The sequence below is a fragment of the Nyctibius grandis genome, chromosome 32, assembly GCF_013368605.1.
Source record: "Nyctibius grandis isolate bNycGra1 chromosome 32, bNycGra1.pri, whole genome shotgun sequence".
NCBI lineage: Eukaryota > Metazoa > Chordata > Aves > Nyctibiiformes > Nyctibiidae > Nyctibius > Nyctibius grandis.
The window spans coordinates 283,448-309,536 of NC_090689.1; the positions used below are offsets into that span (position 1 = coordinate 283,448).

Below are 26,089 nucleotides of genomic sequence, written 5' to 3' on the forward strand. Positions count from 1 at the left end.
ACAAGTGGTGCTTTTTCTCTGGTGTGTAGAATGGTGGTGTTCCTAAATGTCAAGGAGGAGTTTGCCCATAGGGTTGTCTCCTAGTTGCTGATGGGCAGTGCCCATACTAAGTAGAGGTGACTGCTGGGGCACTGTGGGGTGCTGTCAGTCTGTGGGGTGAGAGCTGTGCTGCTTACCCTGCGTCTTGGCAGTGTTCATGCAGTGTGCTGCTCTGTCACCACTGGGTCACTGTGTTCCTCCCCTCTTCTTTTTCTGTTGGAGGGGGTATTTTGCATTAAGATGAAAGAGATTAGATAAACTAATTTTAGTATCAGAGTTATTAGAGACTTCAAGGTATTACTAATCAGTTCTAATTTAATCTCAGCACCCAGGCATGTATAGTACTGAAAAATTTTGTTAGGTTTCTATAATTGTGTTAAGTGATACTCCCAGGCTAGTATTGAAGAAGTGAAATTGCCAAGCTCTGTGCATGACAGTACTGACCCGAGAGCACTGCTAGGGGAGCGGGGGTTTGCTCTTTGGCCTTTTAATGCTCTGGGTTTTACATCAGGCTCCTTAACTGTCAGGGGCTTAGTGCTGTTTCTATTTAAGATTGCCCTCTGCATCATTTTGGCTCTGGACCAACAAAAACTAATCTTGTGGCTCTTGGAGTATTCATTGGAGGAGATAGCTGGGTGGGGAATCCCAGGAGTCTAGTTCCTGCTGAGATAGCTGTATTATTCTTAAAGATTTCTGGAGGAGATGCAGGTTCCTGTGGTGCTGTGGTTCAAAGGGGAATGCTAGGTACAGCACTGATAGCCCTGTGTAGCTTCCTTGCCAGGCCTGGCACGTAGTCAGCGTGGACTACTGTATTTCAAACCCTTTTGATACAGGTCTCAGCTTTGCAAAAGCCTCGCAGAAATTTGGAGGGCTGCTGTAAGGAGAAATGCTCTATCAGCAGCCTGGCATTGCAGATGCCGAGTAACATTTACAATACCTCTGCTCAGACACCTATTTGCAAAACTGACTTAGCTGCTCAGCAGTCTGTACTACAATTTCACATACGCTTTGTGGTGGCAGCTCGGGAAAGTGGTCCTTCCCTGGCCCCCAGTTCCTTGTGGCAGAACAAACATATGTTCATGGGGTGAAGTGGATCAGGGAACCAATCCAAGTTAAAATTAGCCTGGCCAAGAAGCTAATTTCAACCTGGGACAGCTTCTCTGGCAGACGAGAGCAGGCGAGCGTGCCCAGCCGGTGATGAGCGTGCAGCCCTCCTGCTGCTGCTTTTAGCAGCCTGCTGGACTATGCCAGTGTGTGGTGGTCTTGTCTCAAGGGCTTTCAGCATGGTTTAGGACTTCAGATTTGAGTAGGCAGAGTTGTTTTTTTCCTATTTTTGAGATTATATCAAAGCATGAAACAAATCTACCTTCAAAGTGGTATCCTGAGTCAGCCCAGTATGTCACAACTTTGATGTTTCTTTGTGAACTGATATAAAAATGTAGGTAAATGGAAATATTTCACTTTGGTTTTGACCTTTTTGACATAAATTAGCTCTGCACTTTCAAATGAGAGCTGTTGTAAACTGGAAGCAATATTTTCAAGTCAAATCAGATGTTTCACCCAGCTCAGTGTGTTTATTTTTTCCCTGGCAAGGGAGATTTATTGAAACTTCTCCCTGCAGTTTTGATCTCGGTGGGCTGTTGGCCTGGAGCTGGCCCTGAGCAGAGCCTGGTTGTTGGATGTTTCTCTACTGCTTTTTCAGTGTACATCTTTGTATCCTCTTGTTTTTCATGATCGTCAACTGTGTGTGGAGTCTTGCTATGTGTTAACCTGCGAGGCTGGATGGTGAGGATTAACGCAGTGTAATTGCTCATTAATATTTCTGTCGTGAGGCCTGGTCCGGGCGCTCTGTGGTCACCTGGGCGCCATCCTCTAGAGGAATATGGCCTTTTGGAGAATCGGGGTTGTTTCCATCCATCCATGCCCTCTGGTCCCGCTGTTGCTGTGTGGGGAGGGATTGCCAGCAGTGTTCACAGCGATTTAAAACTGGAGATACCCCTGGGGCCCAGAGGGGTGGTGGGCTGCCCGGGGAGGCGGTGTGGGGACAGGCCAGCGCTGGGCCTGGCAGCAGGGAGGGTGCCAGGGCCCGACCTCCTGCCGGTCTGCTGTCAGGCGTTAGCAGGGCAGGAGCGGGGAGCTCGGCCCCAGCACCGCACCAGGAACAGCCCGTGGCCTGAGGGATGGAGACATGGAGACGGGCACCTGCGGCCCCTTTCCCTCAGAGCTGCTGTTTCCACATTGAGGTGGAGGGAAGGAAATGCCTGAAACATGCTGGCGTGAGGCTTCCTGCTGGGATGTTCTTGTTTTACTGAGAAATTGCATCGGCAATATCTGCTTTTTAATATTGTGTGACTGTTTTGGCTCTGGTATTTTTTTATGCATGGCCTCTGCTTTTGGATTTGCTCTATTTAATAGTCCCTTGCTTTTTTTTTTGTCTCCTCCTTAAAATATATATTTGTGAAGCACTGGAATAATTTATCTGTAGTGTGTTACAGCTGCTTTCTGGCACCTGCAAATCCCATGGTGTAGAACAGATAGACCCTGAGTGTTCATCACAACTGTGTGATATGGATTTCCTAATCAAGGGCAATAAGCTTACTGAAACACAAAGAGGGAATGATAAAAAAAAAAAAAATTACACAAAAATTAAGTTTTTAGTGAATTTTCAACTTTCTCTGGGAGTGATTTCAGTGCCTTTACATAACAGATAGGCAGGCTAGAACTTGGTTTCAGAAATTTCAAGGTTACTGTTAAGCAGATGGAGATCTACTAAGTTTAAAACCAGTTCTTTTTGGCTCAAGCGAATGCTTGTTGGCTTTCACTATGACTTAAGCCTAGAAATTGAAGTAGCTGTCACTGACTGCCCAATGGTTGTAGGCAGCTCTGGGTTTCTCTGTGTGGTGCCAGTTTGTTACATCTGGCCTTAGACAGCTGAACTGAGGCTGCTGCAGAAATCAGTTCTATTTTTGTGGCAACTGTTGCTGCTTGTTTTGAAAACTGATTCAGAAAGGAATTCAACATATTAAAACTAGAGAGAAAAGGGAAAAAATAAGCCACTTCAGCTACCATAGGTTTTAGAAAATTCAAATGCCTTTTTTTTTTGGAGGGTGAGCTGCTTAGAAGTTCAAAGATTTTTGAGAGGCTTCCCCAAGTGTAAGAGGTGAATAAGTGGTTCCTCAAGGCACTACACAGGTGAATATTGCATCCTAATTTGAGGCATGGTTTTCACTCAGATGTTCAAGTTATGATGCCCTTAGCACAAGGTGTACAGTAGAAATGTTGCCCCTTTGAATGTGCATCTTCAGTGATTCTGTGCCCTTGACGCTGTTTAGATTATTTTGTGCCCAATGCTCTTAACAGTGTAAAATAAGTTAGCAGCTGATTAATGTGATTGTATCCAAATTTAGGTGAAACAGTCATAAATTAGTGACCTTGAGACAATAACGGAGTTTCACAATGTCATTCCTTATGGGTTGTGCCTTGGTTCAAAAATTTAAACATGGTGCTTGTTCTGACATTAAGAAGCATTATTTATTTTTCTGGTGTAAGTTGGAAGGTTTTCTAATTATTGTGTTTTTCTTGTTTGCTTTAAGAGTCAGATTTACAGATCTGTCAACATCAAGCACCAACGTGTTGCACCAAAAAAATGGAAGAAAGCTACCAGGCGGCTGTTCGAAGGGAGAGGACTCAAAGTATCCAGGCACTGAACTTTGAACTGAAGTACATGATTGTTGGTCACATCACAGCTTTTCAAGGTAGGAACTTGTGAGGTAGTGCAGTCCTATGAGTAGTTTGTAAAAGTATCCTCTGCAATCAAAAGGAAAAGCTTTCCTTTTTTCATTTCTTTTGCATTGCGTGTTCTAGTCACTGGCTTATGCTTTACTTCCCTGTTCTTTGATCCTGCTTTTGGAAAAAGGTGATGGCACTTAATCTTGACTGGTATTTTGAGCATCTGCCTGAATCTAATTAGGAATAGATTTAAGCTTAGACCTTGTTCCCAGATCATTTTAAAAAAGATTGGCATGGATTTTTTTCAAGGCATTTTCAAATGTCATTTAGGTGCCTGATGATTGTTTGTGCTTGTTGATATTCTCTTGTGTTGCCAAACCACTTACAGGTGTATAAAGTTGAATGAAAATGCATTTGTTTGTATTTCTTTGTTGATGCTGAAGAGTAAGTGCTCTAACTGCTATGTCAAGTGAGAACACAGCTCTCTCTTTGTGTCAAAATGTTTTACTGCTTGGCAGGTCACATGAAGAGTGATCTGTTTTCAAGAATTACAGCCGCACATGAATGCATGAAGGAATTGGTGCTGAAAGTCTGTTCTCATAACTCTTGCTGTTCTCAAAGCTACCTTGCTCTAACAGGTTGACGTAAGTTGATGTAGTTTCTTCATACAGATGGTTATTGTACTATTAAAGGGAGGAAAATGCTTGTGTAGGATTGTGAACTACACAGTGTTGAGCACTGGACACTTTAGTCCAGAAAGGCATTTAAGCATAGGCGGTGAACTTTAAATATGAGAGTTGAATGATTAAATCAATCATCGAGTGATGAATCCAGCTTACTGACTTCTGTGGGCCTAATTATATGCTTAATTTTAACTCACTGCTTTGCTATGTTTAGTGCTGAGCACCCTCATGGAATGGGTTTTGAAAACAAGCCAGTAGTTAATACAGAGTGTTGAGGTCTGTGTGATTAAGCGTATTGTTACAAGGCAGTTTTTATCAAATAGCTTTTTTTTTGTCTAACTTCTTCCATTTGAGTGAAAATACTATGAATAAAAGATGTGACTGACAGTTAATAACAGATAACATATTATCTAAAATTGACAATAAGCAATGGTGAAGGTCTGAAAGAGACATGCAAGGGCAAGACAAAAATTTTCTTCCACTTTTGGTTTTTATCACTCTTTCTTCTGTTCTGTACCAATGGGTGAGAAATGGCATTTTGGTTTATTTTACAATTAATTTTTGAAAATTTTTAATATCCCGCATGATTTCAAAATTTGGTTGGAGGGCACTTTGGAGGAGCAGTGTAGTAAAAGGGTGACTGTTGGCATTGTTAAATGCTGGTAAATTATTCCAGCAATCTTTCAGTATCATGATTGAATAAAGATAAGGTCAGAATAGATTAACCTGCCAGCTCCTTTAGGTCAAGCCAGTGGCTTTATTGTCCACTGCTGATGAAGCCTTTTGATGGAATGAAAGAAGTAGTTAGACATTTCAGAGTTTAAATTTACAAGCATTTTCTGGAAGTGGGTAAATAGGTTGTTGTAACTTGTTATGGCTGGCCTTCTGTATACATTAGGTGGGAACACTTGAAAAATGTAACTTCCCTCTCTTGCACTGGGAGCTGCTTTTGTTCTTTGGTTTTGTCCCAGGTGTCAGTGAAAAGCCTCTCTTTATCTTGTGCTGTATAAACATTCTGTTGCTAAGAGTAGTACTGTGTGAGATATTTACTGTGAGGGAAGATCTTTGCATTGAATTAACTCTGTCCTTTTGGTCTATTTTGGTTTGTTCCTATTTTGAATGATAAAGTGTGAGTGTGCCAAAAGCACATTTAGAGTCTGAGAAAAGTATCCTTATTTTAGAAGCTTTCAGGTGCCTTTCAGATTTCATGTTTCTTGCAGCAGTGAAGTGGCTCAGACTTGCTAAAAAAATAGCAATTTATTAATCTGTGTGTGGTGGTGTTTACTTGTACAATTTTCATGCACAATTTACTTTCTTGTGTATATATACACGTTTTAGTACTGTTAGTGTAGTCAAAGCAAAGCAGTAGTTAGCCTTGCTACCTACTGCTGAGGAAAAGCTTAACTGCTTTTTGTGCACTTTTAGCAGACAGTACTGTTAATATTATACCCATACCAATGAAATAATTTTAAATACTAATACAGTATAAGAAATGGATTTTCAGGAGTCCAGCTTTGAGAACAGTTGTGGGAATTAAATTTCAGTGGGAAAATAGAGTAATATTTTTGGAGGGAGGGTGACAGATTTTTTTTTTAAGTTATCTCCTTATTTTCTTTCACTGAAGTCAAAAGACAGTTATAAGGACTTGCAATTAGATACCACAAGTATTAATAGGAAAGAGCTTTCTCATGTGAGTAGGAGTTTTGATTTGAGTTCAGTTAAATATTCCCTCTACACTGCCTGGGGACTGCAGTTGACTGGATGTTTTGGACTTGGAGAGATTTTGTTTTGGTTTTTCTTTTTGAAATTGAAAATGTTATTTAAGTAGCTTTGCCCACAGCTGAAATAAGACAATTTTCACAGGTGCTGGATTTAGTTGTGCAAAATAATTAGTCTGTAAGACTTGATTAAATATACCACAGCTGTGGGGAGGCTTGTTATACTTGGGCTAATGCCCAGTCCGTACATATGGACAGTCTTAGCACTACGGTTCAATCCTGCTATTTTTCCCCTTTTAAAGTTTTCAATATTAGCAAACCAGTCCTTGTTCAAACACTTGATAAATCAAGCTTCTGCATGGATGTTTTTTTGCTTGAACTCCTGTCTCTGATGCTATTGTTGTTACACCTGATTTGAGTAGGAAGAGGCACATCGGCATCAGCTGCAGGCTGTAAAATGCCCTCCCTGTTAGTAACAGGACAGGAGGCAGGAATGAAAGGGCCAGCTGGCTGCTTGGGAAGCATGTCACAGGAATCAGCTCCTGCAAAATCATACATCGTCGCAAAATCTTTTGGGCGTTTGGCATGTTGAATGTAACCAGGCCCCTGGGGCACAGTTTCATGGAAAGCTGCTGGATTCACTTTCTCTTAATGTTTTGGTCCAAGGTGTAGCATAAAAGTCAAAACCATGGTATTAGTCACTCTACAGATGTGTTGTTAATGACTGCTCCAAATGGATTCAAAGGCAAGGTGGAGTAAGTGGATGAGATGTGTAAGCGTGCCGAACTGTAATAGGAGCAGCGTAATGGAGGAGAATGTGCCTGTTGTAATGATCCTAGTATGTCTCCCTCTGGCTCTTCACAGGTGGCTTTGTTTTGGATGCATTTTGGAGTGGGTCAGTTTGTCCCATCCAAAGATGTGCCCATCTTTCTGTTTTTGCTCCTGTGACTGCAGTCTGAAATGCCCAGCAGAAGTATTTAAACAAATGATCAAACAGGGTGCTTTAATTTTCTTTAACTCGCTTTCTCCTTTGACGGAAGAGTCTCCTTTTAACTTACTGCTTTTTGTCCCAGCCTTTTTTAGGCTTGCATGTAAAGAAATGTATTGTTTTAGCTTAGATTTTTGTCTTTGTGGTGATACTACATGTTATTTGGCACAGTCATCCTTCTGTTCTCACCCCAACCCCCTTATATAGTCCCTGCAATCCTCGGAGACACTTCCATGCAAGGCAACTGATTCATTGTTAGTGGATTAAAAGTAGCGTGGGTGTGCAGGCTGAAGGTTGCTGTCAGAAGAGGCATCCATAGTCTGACGGGAAAGCTTTGTTGTGGGCAGACAGCAGAGAGAAACCTGCCCTCCCTTTTCTGTGTCCTTTATAGAGTGCTAACAGGTGCCATGTAAGGACCCACAGAAAGCTTGGCTCTGCTCCTGTCATCTTATGCCGAGGCTAATTTGAGGTAATGAGAATCCAAACACTGGTAACTTATTTGTTCTGCTGATGGTCTCTGCAGAGAAGCAGAACAAGATACTTTGAAACCTCCATGACATTTCAGTCTCCAAATTAGCAGGTATCAGAGGTACAGTGAAAAGCTTTGAGCTCTGCAGTTTAAAAAAAAATTACTATTCTTTGCAGTTTTTGTTTTAACAGCAGGCAACAGGAATTGTTCACTCACAGCCTCTGAAGAGAAAGCTCTTTCATGAATGAAAGTGTTCGTCATAAAGCAATAATTTTGTGTTGTTTCTCGGAAATAGCATTCATTTGACTTAGGGGTCAAATGGCAGGGCTGGGTGTTCCCATATTCTCCCACTATAGGAGGGTAGATTAGCTTTGTAGCACTTACTCCTAACTCAAGGGGTTTGGCAAAGCTGTGCTTATGTTTTGCTTTATATGGAATGGGGGGAAGATGCTAGTTGGGAAAGCTCGTTCCTGCTATTTCTAGTAGCGGGAGTTGCAGTGACGTTGCTATGCACACACCTTGTTTTGCCCTGTTATCATCTGATCCAAGCAGGCAACTGGGAAGCATATGAATGGTACAACGCAGAGGGGGGAACCTAGCTGGAGCAGGGATGGAGCCCAGGACTCCTGGTTGTCATTAAAATGCGTGAAAGTTAATGCCCCATTGATCCAAAAAGTCTTTAAGCACTTCTAAAAAACTTTTAAAGTTTTTGATCTGGCATCCTCTGTGGTGAATGGGAAGGGTCAGCTGGTTTCTGTGGGTCTTGGGATGGATACCATTCGTGGGCCCAGTAATCAACTGACCTGAGCGTTCCCAGAAATAAGTAATACAGTACACCGGCACTCAGAGCCATATGGAGTCAAAAACATTCCCCATTTTAATTTGGCTGAGTCGCAGTGTCGCTGACATTTATTTTTACTGAGCTTAGGAATATCAGCTTGAAATAGGGGTGTCCGGTTAATGGTGTTGAAGTGCAATGAAATTTACAAAACAAAAAAGACTTGGCTGGAGAAGCGCGCTCTGGTTTGTAGTTAATTACTGTATGAAGTGTACTCACAATGCTGGAGATGGGTGCAGTCCAAAATCAATGAGCCATTTAAAAAAAAAAAAGAGCCAACCATCACCGACAATGCCTCTGGTTTCCTTTATTTACTGCGGGATTATAGAAATACAGAAGTGTTTTTTTAAATAGTTTTTATTTGTAATCCCACAGTACTTAGTATTTTATTCAGACAAACTGTTACCCACCCCTTTCCGCTTGTGTAACCCTGCTAAGTAGAGTTTTGTACTCTGCTGACCTTCGAGCTGAAAGCTGGCCGAGATGTATAATTTGGTTTTGGCTCAATGCAAAAATGACTCCCTACAGAGAGAGAGATAGGAGAGAGAGGCTCCGTTTGAGTATTTCTGTCCACCTCCTGTGTACTATTCATTCCCATTCCAATGCACCAAACAATGTGTGTTTTCTAGCTGGAGTGAAAGCCTGGTTTATGTATGCAGCCTGAGGGAGGCTGCAGTATTCCTTTTTAGCTGTAGCCTTGCATGTGTGAACTGCATGCACGTGGACTACTGCTGTCTGTCTTCTGTGGGCTCTAGGTGGGAGAAGACTGTCTTCATCCATATGACAAAACTAGCTTTTTTTTTTGGTTGCTTCTGTTCTCTGTTGAAATGTAAACATAGCTCTTTATAAGGTTCTTTCTGTCCACAGATCTTAAGCATGTTTGGAAAGAACTTCAGAGTGGATGTATTGGTGCTAGAGATGGATAAAGCAGGGCATGGGGTGGAGGGAAAAGGTCTTTCCTAAAATGGTACATCATACTGTAGGAAGAGCCAAGAACGCAGCTTAGTTTATCTTTGTAACATCTTCTGATCCCTCTAAAACAGTGTGTGTGATTTCTAGAGACCTGGGAGGGGAAGGGAATTTTGCCTGACTGTAGTCTCCTGAAGTGTTTGCTGGAAGAGCGAGATGCTCGTTTTGGCCTTGATTTTGGCACAGTTGGTCTACTTTGCTCTAACTGTGGATCAGGTCAGTGTTTCAGAGCAGCGCAGTATGAGGAAGAGGTATTCTGCATCAGCCCTTTGGTGAAAAGATTCTTCCTTTGTATTTTGGTTCTACCTGAAAGTTAATAAATCCAACATGCTTAGTGTGCCATCAGTTCAGAGGAAGGAACTCCCTTGGTTTGTAATCCACTGTAAAATGTTTTATGGTGGGTGGAGGCAATGGAAGGTGAAGAACTGTAGGGTAGGAGAGCCAGAGTCCGTTAGAAATAAGTAGCTGGTGTAACCAAGAAACTTCTGCAATCATGGTGAAGCATTACCTTTGTGGGAGATGGTCTTCTCATTCTGCCATCCTGTTTTTATCCTCTATATTGGTGCCATCCCAATTGACAAAATGTCAGCAGGTGCCATGTATTTCCCCGTGCTGCCCATAGGTACTGTCACACTGGGTGAGGCTGCAGGGCCACCTAACACACCCTGCTGTTCCTTGGTGAATGATAATTGAAGAGCTTTCTGAGTTAGGCTGGGATGCACCAATTATCCATTGGTGTAATTATCCATTCTCCCACTGTCCATTAATTCCTCTTTCACCAGGTTGTCTTTTGGCTACCACAAAAAAATTGGCAATGTTGACTGCATGCTGACTGCAATTTAATTATGCATCAGGTTGCTCGCTTTAAATGTGCTGCCTACTAATCCCATTGTGTCACTTGATTCTTAAGTTTTATTGTTTGAAAGTATAGTTATTGCCAGTATAATTATTCATCTTCTTTATGCCATTTATGGTTTTGGAGCCCAAGGCTTTGCTAAGGCTTCAGTCTTTGTCTGCATGTGGGGTGAGGGAAGGGGTGTTAAATTCTTTCTAGTAATTGTCCTTTTCTCAGCAAAATATAAAAATAATAGTTTGCAATGTGATACTCCCTAGTGCTCTCACCTTTTATCTTCTGAATGTGCAGAATTAAAAGAAAATCTTGGAGATGTGCCAGGGACTGTGAGTAAATATTAACATTGTGTTGTGAATGGTGATTATTGAATGCACTGTGCAGCTTGTGGCTGTTCGATCTCTAAACATTTCAAAGGGTGTGAGGTGTTCTTTTTTTGGCTGAAAGACTACCTGTGATCCTTTGGAATAATACCTTTTCAGCAGTTGTGTGTACACTTCTGTCAAGATTCTAGATACAGATTGACATTTTCATGCTATAGATTACAAGAGAATGAAAGTATTTCTTACCTGGTGTCTTCTATTGTTCCATTTTTCATAGAAATTGGAATCAGCGTGATGATCTGTGATCATAAATAATTTAAGGAATGTGCTTTATTTCTACATAGATACAAGCTGAAAGTTAAATGTGGAAAAATACAAATAAACCTTCACCTTTAACATTTTTCTGTAGTGCATATTAAAGATAAGGTGAGTGTGTGCAGCAGTTCATCCCGGCCTCCCATATCCTTTAAGACTCTCTGTGCCTCTTGATTTTTCACATACTGTTTCATCTTCCATAGTATACGTTATGAAAATCAAGTATCCAATGGTTTTGACTGTTTTCACTGTTTTTCACTGTTCTTGCCAGGTTATCTGGATCTTGCTGAAAAGATAATTTCCCTAGACAAACTCCTGATCACATTCTCTGTTCCCTTGATAATGGAGATGATGCAGGAGTTTCCTTGATGCGAGAGTTTCCTCCTGCATCTAAAATACGCTTTTCATCTTGTCTTTTCCAGCGTAGCCCACGCTGCTAGTCACCTGTGATTCACGATCTAAGTGTCAGTTACTGTTACAGGCCAGTAGTGCCAGCCTTTTCATTCACTTAATATAAAAATTCAGATTGGTACCTTTTTGTTTTTCCCCTATGCTGTCTTTCATGTTAGAGAAGTGTGCACTGTAGAGGTCCTCTGCGCCTTCCTTGTCTTCCTTTAAACGCCGTTCTTAAAACTCTCCTTAAGGTCATGATAAACAAAATGCTTGTGAAAGGTCAACCCAAAATATGCTGAATCCCCTTCCCGGTATGTGGCCAGGTTTGTCATGCTCTTGTCCCTTGTCGTCCTTCCTCCCCTGTGTATGTGTATCTATCAGCTGTCATTTGCCTTTCCTTTCATTGGCAGCTCTGAGACAGGCACCATGCCTTAGCCTGGCACTCTACAGTACCTGTGATCCTGGTGTTTCACTACTGAATAGTGATGCTGCCATCACTGGATATACTACCAGCACGAGACAAAGTAGCTCCTACCAAGATGAGTATTTTTCTTCACCTGAGATCACAGGAATGAGAAATGGGCTTCTCTGATTTAAATTTATTTATATAGTCTTTACAAAACTGAATAAAGCATTCACCTTGGCTTTGGTCCAAAAGCAGTTAAAATCCTTGGTAATCTTTCCACTGATTTAATTGAGCTTGGACCCTGGTTCCAAGGATGGAATGAAACTGCAGTTTTTAAATTACAATGCCAAAGAAAAGGGGAGGCTTCTGTTTCCCAAGTGAAGATTACTTTATTGGGATGTGCCATGGAATATATTACTAAGTGGCAAATGAGTTGAACCACAATTGGTATGAGCCAGTTGAACTCATTACTGAAAAACCTCCTCTTGGCAACCTGCAGTGCAGCTCACAAAAAAGGGTTTCCTGTGAGAAGGAAAATTCATCTGCTCCTGCTGGGGGGCGATAGGAAGGCAGAAAGGGCCAAAAGAACATACGAGATATCAGTACTTAAATTTTTTTATATATGCATAGAGAAAGAGAGGCAGGCATGTGCCTCTTCATTTGGATTTAACAATAGGATTTATGGAGACTGAGTCCAGCAGAGGAACTAAATGTATAAAGAACCAAAATACAGTGTAGCCAATTTTTGTTGAAAACAAAATACTCTTCTGACATTTTAATGTTATAACATGCATGCTAAATGTAGCAACTAAGATATGCTTTCACCAACTCCCCCTCCCAATTCTAAGACTATGGTGAGGTGATCAGACACACCTGCCTTACTCTTATTTCTTCTGTATTTGGTAGCAAAATTTGGAAAAGCTGGAGGAAGAGGAGCAATACTTTGATATTCAAATCCACAAAGTAAATTCTGCAAACTGCATGAGAGGAGGTGAGATATGTTGTTTCACTGGATTTGCCAATATAGTTGGGAAGGAAAACAGACAATTTTTTTGGTCAGAGTCCTTCAGCGTTCTGCATCTGAAAGACTTTTGTGTCCAAAAGATTTCTTTTTTTTGCCTCTTAACTATTAATTCATCTAGTAACAGATGCTATCCTTCCTTATAGCCTTTCATTTTCCAATATTCTCAGTCTGCCATCCCTACAGCAAAGCTATTACTGTTCATTACCAAACTTATTTTGAGACATCTATGGCTGTTGTACAGTAACACGCCTGACAGCAGGCTAATCCAGCAGAGCATACAAGCTCAGGCGCTCTCTCTCTGTGTCTTGATACTTCACACAAGTAAGTTTGAGAGCTGTGGGCGCTGGTTTAAGACAGAAGCAGGATCAGCCTATTTGCAATCTGGCCTGCTGGTAGGGAGCTCCGTGCGTGTGTGGATGTTGAGGTTCAGTCATTCTCTTTCTTGCAGACCTTAACTGGTGCCACATGCAAGTGGCAGTTGATAGCACAAAGCCACCATTTCTTCTGAGTGTACTTCAGAGTGGAGTTTTCCAATGAGTCAGGTGCATTTTCAGTTGGAGAATAGAAAATGTAATTGCAGTGGTTTAAATCAGAATTCACTTTAATTTTTTGTTTTGTAATCTAGACACTTTCTAATGGGATATGAAGTTTGTCATCTCTTGTGTTCACAAATCTTCCTTCCCCCCTTTTCTCTTTTTCTAAGTATATTCAGTAGGTTTGAGAGAATGTTAGCCTCAGCAGTGATTTTGCTATTGGAAAAAGGAATACCTAAGAATTCAAGGACAAATAAGACATGTAGAAAAAACTACATGAAAAGGAATACTTACCTACACATTTACCCACTGTATGCTTAGAAATAATGGTCTGATGAATAGCAAAGATAAAATAAGCCCAGGGATGGCACAGCTTCAAGGAAAATGCGAAGAACTAATGAAGGTTTCTAAAACTTCTTAGTTCTCTCTATCTGAAAACTGATTCTTCTCTTAGCTACCTGAAGATGGAGTAACTTGAGTGAAGGCTTTTGAGCTATACTGTGTGTAACTGGTGTAAATTAGAGCAGCATGAGACCCAAGGTGATTTATCTTGTGATGGCAGAGACAAATCTTATCTGAAGATTCCTGGTTCGGTAGAGGATGAAACGTTCATTTTCTTGTCATCACTCAAGGCAATAGATAGTTTTATCTAACTTTATAATCTGTCTGAACAGAGCAGTTTTGAGGCTATAAACTTTATTTAAGGATGTGCTTTCTTGTATTTCTGAAGCCATCATCAAGGTCTCTTCCTCAAGCAGGCATCTTTTCTATTGGCCTGCTTTTGATCTTGTTTTGTGACTGATGGATTTTGTAGCAATTTCTAGTGACTTTTTATTTCAAGATCAATAAAACTAAAATACTAAAAGCAAAAAGCAGGCTTACAACCAGCCCTACTTCCAGCCCACCCTCTCTTCCCACTGCACACTCAGCACCACACCTTTTGGGACTGTTGTTATATCAAGTGCCACCAGAACTTATGCTGTGTTTGGTGGTGCAGCGCAAGATCCTAGTTAAGCATGGGTCAAAATGGAGCTCTTCTGGCCTTAGCATCTTGCTTAAAATCTGTGTAGTGAGGTTACAGGCCTGACAGATGAGAAACACAGTCAAACATGAGTATACTAGTCTGCATTGCTTCAAAAAAAAAAAAAGGCATGTCATCCAGTACCTCACAATTCTGAAGACCGGGATGCACTTGCAGTGGATAAGGCTGCTAGATAAGCAAAGAGTGAGGGAGGCAGTCCCCTCTGTAAATATCCAAGCACTTTCTCAGTGTGAAATGTTGGAGAGCAACCACATGTCTGCATTCAGTCCAGGGAAGAGACTGCAAGCAGGGTAAATTGTCTTCTAATGTGTTTTCTTGAAAGAAATGAATGGATGTGATGTTGCTGTATTGTTCCTAGTTAATAGATAGGGAACTTGACACAAAAATTTAGCTGTATAGCTGTGTTTGTTTCAAACCCAACAAAAATGGGTCTTACAGGTGGAAAAGTTTGGAAACCACTACCTGACTCTCAAGGAATGTAACTGTCTACATATTGTCGCCTGCTGCCCTATTCTGCCTGCCCTCCAACCTTCCTGTGGCTTTACTCTGCTATTAGTAGAGTGCAATGTACCATGCAACAACCCCCTTTATGAAAAGACTGGAGAGGCACTGTGGCTTTATGCTGCTTTCAGGAACATTGGCTTAATTGCACCTTTTGCCTGGATAGAAGGTCAAGTTGTTGAAATTGCACAGAGCATCACCAACACGACTGAGTAGTTTCCTTCTTGCTTAGACCAAAGACCACTACATAGTGTCAAAACAAGATGACTTCCTGAAGATAATACTCATCCTTTTGGTGGAGATGCGGTCTGCTCTGACGCCATCTTGGATAGTTTCTGAGAAGACTTGAACTTTTTGAGTGTTAAAACAACATTGCTTCCTAGGAGGCAGCTGCATGGTGGCAGATGATGTCTGTTGACTCCTAATTGTAAAGCCTTCTTTTCTTCTTCAGTGAATATCCCAGTGTTTTTATTTTATGCAGCACAGTGAACTGTGATGTTATATTTTCATGCGTCATTTAGTGCTTTCCAGTCACATGCTAATATGATGAGTGGAAAGGGTGTTTGGTTGACCATCCCCTCTCTGTGGAGGGTAACATCTCTCCTCTCTGCAACATACTGTGGACTCACAGCCATGTGTTGCTTTCAGTCTCCCGAGAGCACTTCCAGTTAGTTGTCCAGTTTTCTGTGTAACCATTCCCAGCTGTCACCACAGATCTAAGCTTTCTGGGCTGGGCTGAACCTCTGTGTGGGTATGCCCCACTGAGTGTCTGCAGGAGCCAGATCAGCTTGAGGTGCTTAGGGTCTTCCAACTTAAGATGGCCGTGCTGTACCGTATAGCATGTCTAAGGAATAATCTAAACACTGAGTGTATTCTTGTTCTGCCAACTAAGTTTCTTGATGCCTAAGGACAACTCATTCTTCTCTTCCTTCCACAGCCATTCATGGTGGCCAAGTTTAGCCATTCATGTACTTTAAAGATAGACGCATGCTTAGGTTCTTTGTTGGTTTGGGACCAAAGAACTCAATATTCTGTAGATCAACCATTTTGATTCTGTACAAGTTTTAGTGGTCTGCCAGGAAATGAGTTTCAACAGCCTGAGGGCTTTTGAGCAAAGTAACTCAAGTCTATTTACATGCTAACCTTTGAATTTCTCAGATTCACATGCGTGATAATTAGTTTGAATAAAGATTTGGATATAAAAATGGAATTAAACTTTTATGATGACCTTTAGAGTAATTTGGACATGTTCTTATCTTGGCTTGCTATTTAAAACCTATGCAGTTACTGATCCATGATGAGGGTAATGAAATTTTATCTAAAACCTTTTTAATGTTTGTGTTGAGCTGTAAGTGTGAAGAGGCTCTTTTCTTGTTAGTATTTGGTTGCTATTTCTGTTTTGTTTTCAGCATGACTTACAAGCATAAAGAGATGTGGAAGTGTTCATTCTTTTATTTTCAGTTTTGGATCCAGGTTAGATTCCGTCTTTGGATGTATCCCTGGTTGTGCTCCCTCCAAGAAAGGGGAGAGTCTTGAGGTTTTAGGTGTTAGAGGAGTTGGGTTTTTTTTTCTTCAATTTTAAAAAATAATTAATCTGTTAAATATGCACATTGTGTGTGAAGCAGAGTGTGCTGGATGTTTTTCATTCTGCTTAGTTTTTGCAGAGCAAAACTAACTCTGCTACTTGAAATGTCATCCTTTTTTGTATTTACATCATGTCTGTCACACGTGATATTGAAGACCATTTGATGTAGTTTGGTTAAACCGCATTAATTAAAGCATAGATCTGTACGTGATGTTTTAGAAACGGCGATTTAAGAGAAGTAGCATGAATACCCTTTACAGTGGAAAACCATCTGATAGCTTCAGCTGTATGTTTTTTAACCAGACTTGAATCAGGTTGACCTGTTGTAATGGTTGTTTTTTTAACCTTGTAACACAGAACAAGTCCCAGAATTTATTTCAAAAATATTGTGAGTTAGGATAGTGTGCTGTCAACACCAAAAGTATAGATCAAATTGAAATGTATGGGGGTCATTACCAAACCATATAGGAAAACCTTGTAGCAAACCAAAACTACTGAGAGGCAATAACCTAGGAATGGGATTCCTGGCAGAGATGGTGACAGTCTTTTTTTTTGTTTGTTTTTTTTTTTTTTTCTTTCCCCTGGAAGAATAAAAAAAAGTGGGAGAACTGCTTATGTTCTGCCTAAGGTCTGTTTTGAAAATCTAAGTAATTATGATGGGCACCAGCAAATTTGAACCCATATAACCTGTAGGCCAAAAAGAGCATGCATTGTGATTTCATTTACGCAAGGAGACTTCCATATGCGATATCTTTACTGTAAGGTCTGAGTAATAACCTTGTATGATTTGTTGTATAGCTGGAAAAACATATTGTGATAAGGCAATATGGACACTAGTCCTTATAAGTATAAATCTGTGGCTGGTGCCAGGGAGGATTAAAAAAAAAAGGAGGGAAGAAAAACCCTTCCTCCCATTTTTTATAGAAAATGAAATCTTTTTCAATCAGCATTCTTGAAGTGTGGCAGTCCTTTCCAAAAGAACCCATTCAGCATATCACAGGGGCCTTGGGAATTCCCTGCTGTCTCTGTGTGGGTTTAGTGTGTTTCTATTTACAATTCATGGACTTGATTCAAATCAGAGCTAGACTGAATCTTAACTCTGTGAATGTTCTTGAATGTCTCTGAATAACTGAACCTATTTTACCCCAGAACAGAAACTGCATGTTTTGCAGTTGTGTCTGTAATAGAAAGATCCTATTGAGAATCTTAGAATTCCAGATTAATACAGCTAAAAATCCCAGATAAGTCAGCCCTAGCAGCACTTGTGGTTCCTTGCACTTTCAAATCAAAATGCTGCTGTTGTGTTAAGGTATCAAAAAACAAGTGCTCAGTGGCATGTTACTGAGCAAGCCATACCCCAGCCCATCCTAAAACATCCACATATGTCCTCACGTGGGGGTCTACATGCATGTCAAATGTCTCAAATGAACCTCTGATAGTTTCTCATTTTAGGCAGCAGAATTTCACAAGGAAAAATATTTGTTAAATACTTTCCCAGTCATATATTAAATCCATATAGAATGTGTCTGCCTACAGAATAAATTGGTTTCAGCTATACAGCACAACAATGAGCTATTCTAAAAAAAGGGGGGGGGGTGCAAAAAAAGAAGAAAAAACTTACTTTTAATAAAAGAAGACAGATGCTGATTTCATGTATTCTGGGGAAAGAAAACCCATGTAAATTCAATGCCTTTCATTGAGTCCCTGTAGTGAAATTATATCTAGTGTTTTGATCAAATGCAATTCTTAATGTAGTAACATCTTTTGTCTTGAGAGGCTCCTTACTCTTTCCAGACCAATAAATCTCTGCGAGGTAGCTGCACTAGGTTGCTTTTAGTGGTTTTGGCAGTAGGGTAACTCGTGTTGCCTATTGATGATTGCTTTGTGTTTTTCAGTGCATTCTGACAAATTCTGCTCATTCAGTACAGCCTCTAATAAAAGAAAGTAATGTCTCTTCTGTGTTCAGAAATATTGAAGTGTATTTTTAAATAAACAAACCAGTTTTAACATTTTAGGGCCCAGTGGAACAGAGAATGTAAGTCAAGCAATAATATATTTATTACAGTAGTATTAAGTTACAGAGCTTTAAACACGGATATGAAAAGTGCGTGTTAAGGCCTTGATTTAAATCTGTCAGCAGAGACCTTGTATTGGACCTGTAGGCTCTGCTTCTGCAAACACACAGTGCTATTGAAGGCAAAGTTAAGAACACGCAGACAAGACCTCAGGAGCAGGATTTTAGCAACATGTCTGATCCTACTGTTGTCGACCCAATTTTCAGTTGAAACGTGATCTTCTCTAAACTGGATAAAGTTACTGGTTAGTGAGGAGCATGAGATTTCATACCTCTTTTCTATAGGACATCTTGAAATAAAGGTGACTTAAAGTCACCTAAAGAATGCTCAGAAAGGCATCTGCTTAGATATACTTAGTGGAATGATTTTTTTAGAGCTTTACCTCTTCCAGGTTTTCCATGTGCCATGTCAATAGCATGAATCTTTGGTTTAGGTCTTCCAGGTCAAATTCCTTGGTAGTGAAAAATCCAGCTTTACAACAGCAGAGGAGTTTTTGGCCGTCTGTTTTCAATTGTGTGTGTGAAGGCTAGAGCGTGCCAGGAGTGCATTAGAATCATACAGAGGACCCCAGATTTATTGCGTTTGCAAGTGGCCGTTCACAGCAATGTAGTGGGTTAGTGGCTTCTGGGACGGAGGAAGGATTGCCTGACTCTTTGAGCCTGCAGAAAAAAAGGAGTGAAAGAGGGGCTTGGACTCCATGAGAATTGAGGGCATTACAGTTTGTGGAAGACTGTAAGGAGTTTTCTATTGCAGATGTAGATGATTGGGGGTGGGGGGGGGGGGGGGGGGAAGGCTGGGAAGATTCACTATGTCCCTGAAGAGGAAGTCAGCTGTAATCCCATTCTCCTCATTCAGAAAGTTCTTATTTAAAAGTCAGAGCTTCCTGGCAAGGAGACTGAGATTTTGGAAGGAAGGTACTGACTTCTGAAGCATGGGGTTTTGATAGGAGCCTAAAGGGTTTAGGCTCTTCTGATAGGAGAAGCCTAAGTAGTACTCTCATAGCCTGATGAGTACTCAGGCTTGATTTCAAGTGACATAACTTGAGTTCGTCCTTAAAAGATCAGTTCTGCGTGTATGGAGGAGAGAGAAGATACTGTCAGAAGCTTGTTTGTGACTAACAATGCAGTGCAGCTCAGAGATAACAGACAAGCTCATGTGTCAAGCTCAACATGTTCTGAGCAATCAGCCCTGATTCCCTGAACCAGGGTTTTCTAGTGAATCTTTGTCATTGGGAAATTTTTGCTTGACTTTGATTTGCATACTGACTGTAGTACTGTTTTTTGTGTATCACAATCCAAACATTTTTACAGTCCAGAGAGAGAGTAGTTGGTGCTTGTGCAAGGTTTTTGCTTACTGCAGCAAATGTTTGGAGAGCACAAGGTGTTTGAGATTTGTATGAAGTTTGCCATACTTGCCTGAATTTATCTTCTCAGACTGAATGATTGCTAGAGTAGAGCAACTGCCTTTTTAGCAAAACATTCCTCAAACGGAATAAATAATTTGTTTTCCTCTCTTGATAATCTGTGGTCTTGGTAGAGAGTCAATCTTCAGATACTTTCTGAGAGTAGAAAAAGCAGCTTGTTGTAATGTTCCATTAATGTTAGAGAACGAGAAGTGATGTAGTCAAAGTCCTTGATAGTTTTATTTATATTTTTCTCTCCCTCTTTTGAATCTGATATCCCCCAATTCCCAACTTTTTTTTTTTAATTTATTAATGCTTTATTCCAAAAATCAACTTATTTGTTTTCAGTGACTGTACTTGGGAAGTAAAGATAAGCAAACTTCTTTGGTTGACTGTCTTCCTATGTGAATATTTGGAAGTGTTAAAATAGCAAACGATAAGGAGCACCATTTCTGGGACAGCTTGCCTTGAGTAGTGAATAAAGTTGCCATTTTGTAGTCATGATTCGGCCATATTCTGTGGAGAAGATGACAGCAGTCTCTTCATCTTTCCTTGCTCCGGGTTTTGAACCTGCAGTGGCAAACCATTCTTTCCCTATGCTGCCATAGCATGTTAGCTGCCCTCCATCTCTTAGGAACATCATTGACATACATCCAGGATCTTGCTTTTTAGATTTCCTTTTAAGAGGGCTCAATGCTTGCTGCGCAGAAAAGTAACTGAAGTGCTTTTATTGATTGGATCTCATGACTCTAAAGCAAGGGGCAATTTATATTGGAAAGCAGTGATTTTTAAAATTCTTTTGTATAAAACACTTATCTTGTGTCAATAAATGCTGCAAGCTATCAGTAAGGCCAAATGCTTATTATGATTCAGAGAAGGATTGTGCATATTCTGTGTATCTTGCAGGGCGTGATTTATAATGGACAGTACTTTAATTAGAGAGAGTTCATTTTTCAGTATAACTTTTCTTTTTTTCTGTAAAGAAACTCAGACACATGCAGTGGTTCTAAACGGACCAGCACTCCACTGCAGTGTGACTATTTTCCCTACTCGCAACCTCCCATATTACTGTTTTAATAGCCTATAGAAACTGAACTGTTTTTCACTTTAAACCTCATTTACTTTATGCAGTGAATCGCTCGAAGCAACGAAATTGAAAAGTAATGAGCCATTCAGATGATTTTTAGTAAAATTACGTCTTCAATACTGTACTGTTTGATTTCTTGTGATAGCAAGCTGAATGCTTTCTGATCAGAACAATAATCTTAAGAACAGGGCGTTAAAAGAAAAAGTTAAAAACTTCAGGTACACATGCAGATGCAAAAATGATGTTATCGCCTTGCTTCACACCTAGGAAAATGTGGCTGGCTTGCTTAAGGGACAAGGAGAGAACTCACTCAGCAGCCTTATATTGAAAAATGAACTCTTTTCTGGCTAGTTCACTCATACAGAGCCACTCATACAGAGCCTGCTCTTCCTGCCTTTGAAAATGGGCCTTCCTATTAATCAGAAATTTCAAACCCAAGGGATAAAGCATAAGATAGGAGATTGGCTTAGTAATTATGCAGTTGGAACTCTTTATTGCTCTACAGAGCTGGAATTTGAGAGAGCATTCATGTTCCACTGAAGGTGTCAGGGCTTGCACTTAAGCTGAAAAAAAGAGGCAAGTTCACATTTTCGCTTGTCCATAGGGTTGAGTTTCAAGTAATATGCCCAACACAAGACGTGTCTTAGTCAAGAGAACTGACAGCGTTGTACAACTTCAGACAAGCAAGTGTGTAGCGGTATGAGAACAATTCTGAGTATAATTGAGTGTCATATACTGGATCCTGCTTTATTTTCACAATAGTATAAGGGAGTTATAAGTAATATAAATATGTAATGTTTCCTTTTAACTTTTATGCATAAGGTATATTGATATTTTAATACTTAGTGTTTTATGTGTGCATTTAGTCCAAAACCATATTCCAATGGGTAATGACAGTAAAACAATCTTATCTTCATTTATGGAAGAGATGATTTGACTGCCTCAGATGCTAGGGATATGTCTTAGTGACCAAAAGTCTGTTCCTGTTGTGTGTTCTGACCTGTATGGCTGTAACTTTAAGTTCTTTCTACAGAAGTTGTAATAATATTCCTGTAGTTGCATTAAAGGCAAAGCTTCATAAAGTGGTTTAAGTCCTGGAAAAAGAAGGGCTTTTTCCTGTAGCATTGCAGGCTTTATTAGTTATTTGTCCCCGTTGGTAGGCTTTCCAAACTGCCCAACCCTAATTTGGTATTTGTGGAACTGTAAAGAGCATTATTGGTTCTTACTTCATCTTGTTTTGACATCAGCTATAACCCAGGTATAGGAGGATACATAAGGATTCTCTGAAGACCCAGAAAGTGTAGAATGCAAATAGATCATCTCTCTCATCCTGAAAATAAGCAGATCACTAGACCTAGAAACATGAAGGAATGAGTCTCTTTCTAGTGGTTAAGATCAGAGGACAGGTAATTAAATAGTGTTTATTTCATGAGCATGGTACTCAGAAATGAGTGGAATATTAACCATGTCCTGCTGATGCAAACAAATGTGAACAAACTTAGCATTACTAATCTCAGTGAATTCAGTGGCATGTACTTAATATTTGAGTGTGTTTGGGGCATTTGGACATTTTGATAGCCATCAGAAGCTTTAACATCATGAGGGAAGCCTGACCATGTAATTTCTCTTCAGAAAGTTTGAAATGGGAGTATCTGATATAATATGTTCCCATAATTAACATTTACTATTAAGAAGATGCTTTGATGTTGTTGATACCTGTGACCAAAGAGCAAACAACTTTGAATATAATACATTTGGGAGAAAGGTAGCTTTTGTGTTGTCTTATTAAGTTGGAGTCTCTTCCGCTGCTGAGTGATATATGAAATATGCATGTGTTTTGATAAATTTAAAGCAGTCTAGTTTCTTTCGTCTCAGATGTGACCAGAAACAAACGTGTAAAGCCAAATCTCTTAAATGTTTAATTTATTATAAAATCTTTACAATTTCGCTAAATCAACTTTAATTTATTGGATATAATGCAGGTGTCTGAGAATTTGCAATGGTATTAAGGTATTGATATAGTGTTTTAAAAGAGAACAGGAGGTGGCTACCTAGCATTGCAATTCTAGGAAACATGCTAGCACCACCCCGGAGTAGGAAGCAATAGTGTGGAGGGAAGTATAGTAAGTTATTCTGTATGCTTTCATGAAATAATCCCAGGGGTGATTTTGTGATCGCTGGATATCTGTAATTAATGAAGACTTCCAAATGATTTAGCAGGGTTTATTTAATAGTTTATGTGCAGGAAGTAGAGACTTCGAAATGTTGAATTTTCTCCTGTTACCGTAATTTACATCCTGATATTGCCCACTCTTGCTGTGTGTGATTATGCATGCACTGTATGTACGTTTGTTGACCTCTGCTAAGCTGCTTGTGAAGAAAAGGAACAAATCTCTTCAGAATCAGGGCTGTATTTGCAAAGGTAATGCAAAGAATGAAATAGGATGAGGGTTAAAGAGATTACAGTGAGATGTGGATACAATGGCCAGCAGCTAGTTGTTTTATGATCTGAGTAACACTGAGTTCTTTTAAATAATTAGCCGTTGGCTGATGGCTAAAACCCACTTCTTTTCTAAGATAAATTACTTTTTTCAAAGTAGTATCGGTGTCTCTTGATACTGTTCAGTTAATAGAGGAAACATTGATACAGCACCACACTTCATGGTACTTACACGTATTCACATGTATTCCAACTTTGTGACATAAATACTGTGTTGTAAATTTAAGAGCTGTGTATCTGTTTTATTTGGCAGAACAGGTTGCAAAAAACTGGGCTAGTTCAGTTTAAGATAAGGTTGAAGGTTAGTAATTTGGAGTCAGTATTTATTAAAAATGAGTCTGAAATGCATCTTAAATAAATGCATATCTGTGTTTAATATTGTTGAGGTGATACAAGTGCAGGCCTAAAACACAGAAAACCAAATTCATTCTATATCCTTGTAGAGATGATGCAGTGCTTGATTTATTAGTAGTAAGATATTTATGTTGATATTTTTTGAAATGATTTTGCATATTTCTTTCTGGCTGTTGAGCTGTGTGACACAGAAGGATGTGTATGTCAGCTGGAGAAATCAGTAATTTAACGTGCTTAGCAATATGAGACTTTCACTGTCACTAGTACCTTTAAAAACGTTAGGCTGAAGTTTTTGTTTTTGATGTTCAAATACAGACCAGATAAACAGTAGTCTGTGTGTTATGGTGACTTGGCAGGCGTTGTGAAATGGTGATGATTGGGTACACTTCCCTTTGGGAAAAAGTCCACAGCTCAGAAATCATAACTGGGATAGAGCTTTGTTGTTATTATTTCAAAAAACCCCAAAACCACAAACAAAAAACCAACAAACACACCCCCCACCCCCCCACCACCCCCCCAAAACAAAACAAAATTAACAAAAACCCAAAAACCACCAAACCAACCAACCAAAAAAAACCCACAACAAAACAACAAACTGCTTTAAGTCAGCAGAGCCTCCTGGTTTAGCCTCTGCTCAGTGCTCTGTATCTGCCAAGATGCTGGTTGTGATTATGATTGAACATGGCGTGTTAAGCCGGGGTCTTGCAGTCTCTTCCACTGCAAAGGGCAGAAGGGAATGTTTTTGGCAGTTTCAGTGAAAATGTGTGTGAAAAGCTATACAGCAGGTAAAGCAATAGCAAAGTGCCATTCCCTTCATCTGTAGCTGCAACTAACATGCAGCAGAATTTATGATGTATGTGACAGGCAAGCAGGGTCAGGTCCATAGGAGAGGGGACGGAATCTATGTATCATCGCACTGAATGTGGGTGGTGCCTGCATTGGTGTTCCTTCTGTAATTTCTGAATGATAACCAAGGTCAGGGCTGCGAAAGTGGGGTATAGCTAATGGCAACAAGACAGGTTAGTGCCTAGTGCTAGGGAGGTGAGGACATGCAGGAAAAGAAATCATTGCATTAGTGTGGATGAATACCTGTGTGGTATGGACCACATATTCCTGATTCTCCTTTATTGACTAAAATATACTACTCCTTGTTACTCTGTTCAGAAACAGCACATGAAGGAATCCTGCAACAGGTATCACAGGCCTGCACACAGCAGGTGTATAATAAATGAAATGAGCTTACCTCAAAAAATGTGACTATGACTTAAATCTAAAATTAATACTAAAACCTGACTTTAAGGAACCCGACTGGAAAGAACACAGGCTTTTGGGGCTGTAATAATAACACTTCACTTGCCACGTGCCTCTCAGAGGATTGCGTTGTGGTACGAAATGTTGCAAGAGTTCCCAAGTAGAGATCAGAGCATATTATAAATGCATTTATGAGCCCAGGATGCATTTCTCTAATGGAAGTGGGGTGTGAATGCAGAGATGAAACCAGGGTACTGTGGTCAGGAAAGGAGAGGGGGGGAAAAAAAGGGGGGTGAGGAGGACAGCCGTACATCTGCATCAGTGTAGAGAGACAGGAACTGATCCATGGGAAGCTTAAACTGGAGGCTGGCTGCAGCTGTACAGGGATTCAGCAACAGAGTTTGTCCTTTGTCCCTCATCCATGCTGGTCATTATCACACAGTCTCCTCATCTGTAGTGTGTGCAGCAGGTTCCCCCTCCCCTTAAATTAACTGGCTTAAAGTTCTAAAGAAATATTTTCATGGGAAGTCATTGAGGAACTGGGAGAGTATGAAGACATTCTCAAGGAAACCAAAGAATTGCTTCAGGCAGGAAGTTATGGCAGGTACTTTTTCTTACAGGTTTTTCTTAAAAATATTAGATGTCTTAGTCAAAATCATCTTTGCTAAATACTAAAAGGCTTGGTAACAACTATGAATTATAAATATGATTGAAGTAGATATGATTGAAATGAATTCCAACTTTTGTAATACAAAGGTAGCTTTAGAGGAAGCATGTCTACAGAAAGCCTTGATCTGAATCTCCAGTGGTTCGTTGAAGAATTGTGTTTTATGCAGAGTAACACACTCAGGTAAGGCATCTAAACAATCCAATGTGGCATAAATTTTTACTTGTATTGAATTACATGCAGCAATTTTCTATAAAAATTGTACTTCACAAATGTCTGTCATGCATGTAGAAATGGCATGGGCTAAAAGCAGTGACGGAATATTCCGAGGGTCCTGAAACATCAACA

At 40.1% G+C, this 26,089-nt stretch overlaps 1 protein-coding gene across 1 annotated transcript in view; it reads left to right on the forward strand.

The window, feature by feature from the left end:
- The window catches only part of LOC137675134 (glypican-5-like), a 345,701-nt gene that overhangs the window by 21,947 nt on the left and 297,665 nt on the right, over positions 1–26,089 (forward strand). The window contains exon 2 of the mRNA XM_068421077.1: positions 3,633–3,794. Within this exon, the coding sequence (XP_068277178.1) occupies positions 3,633–3,794 (162 nt within the window). The remainder of the gene's footprint in view (positions 1–3,632; positions 3,795–26,089) is intronic.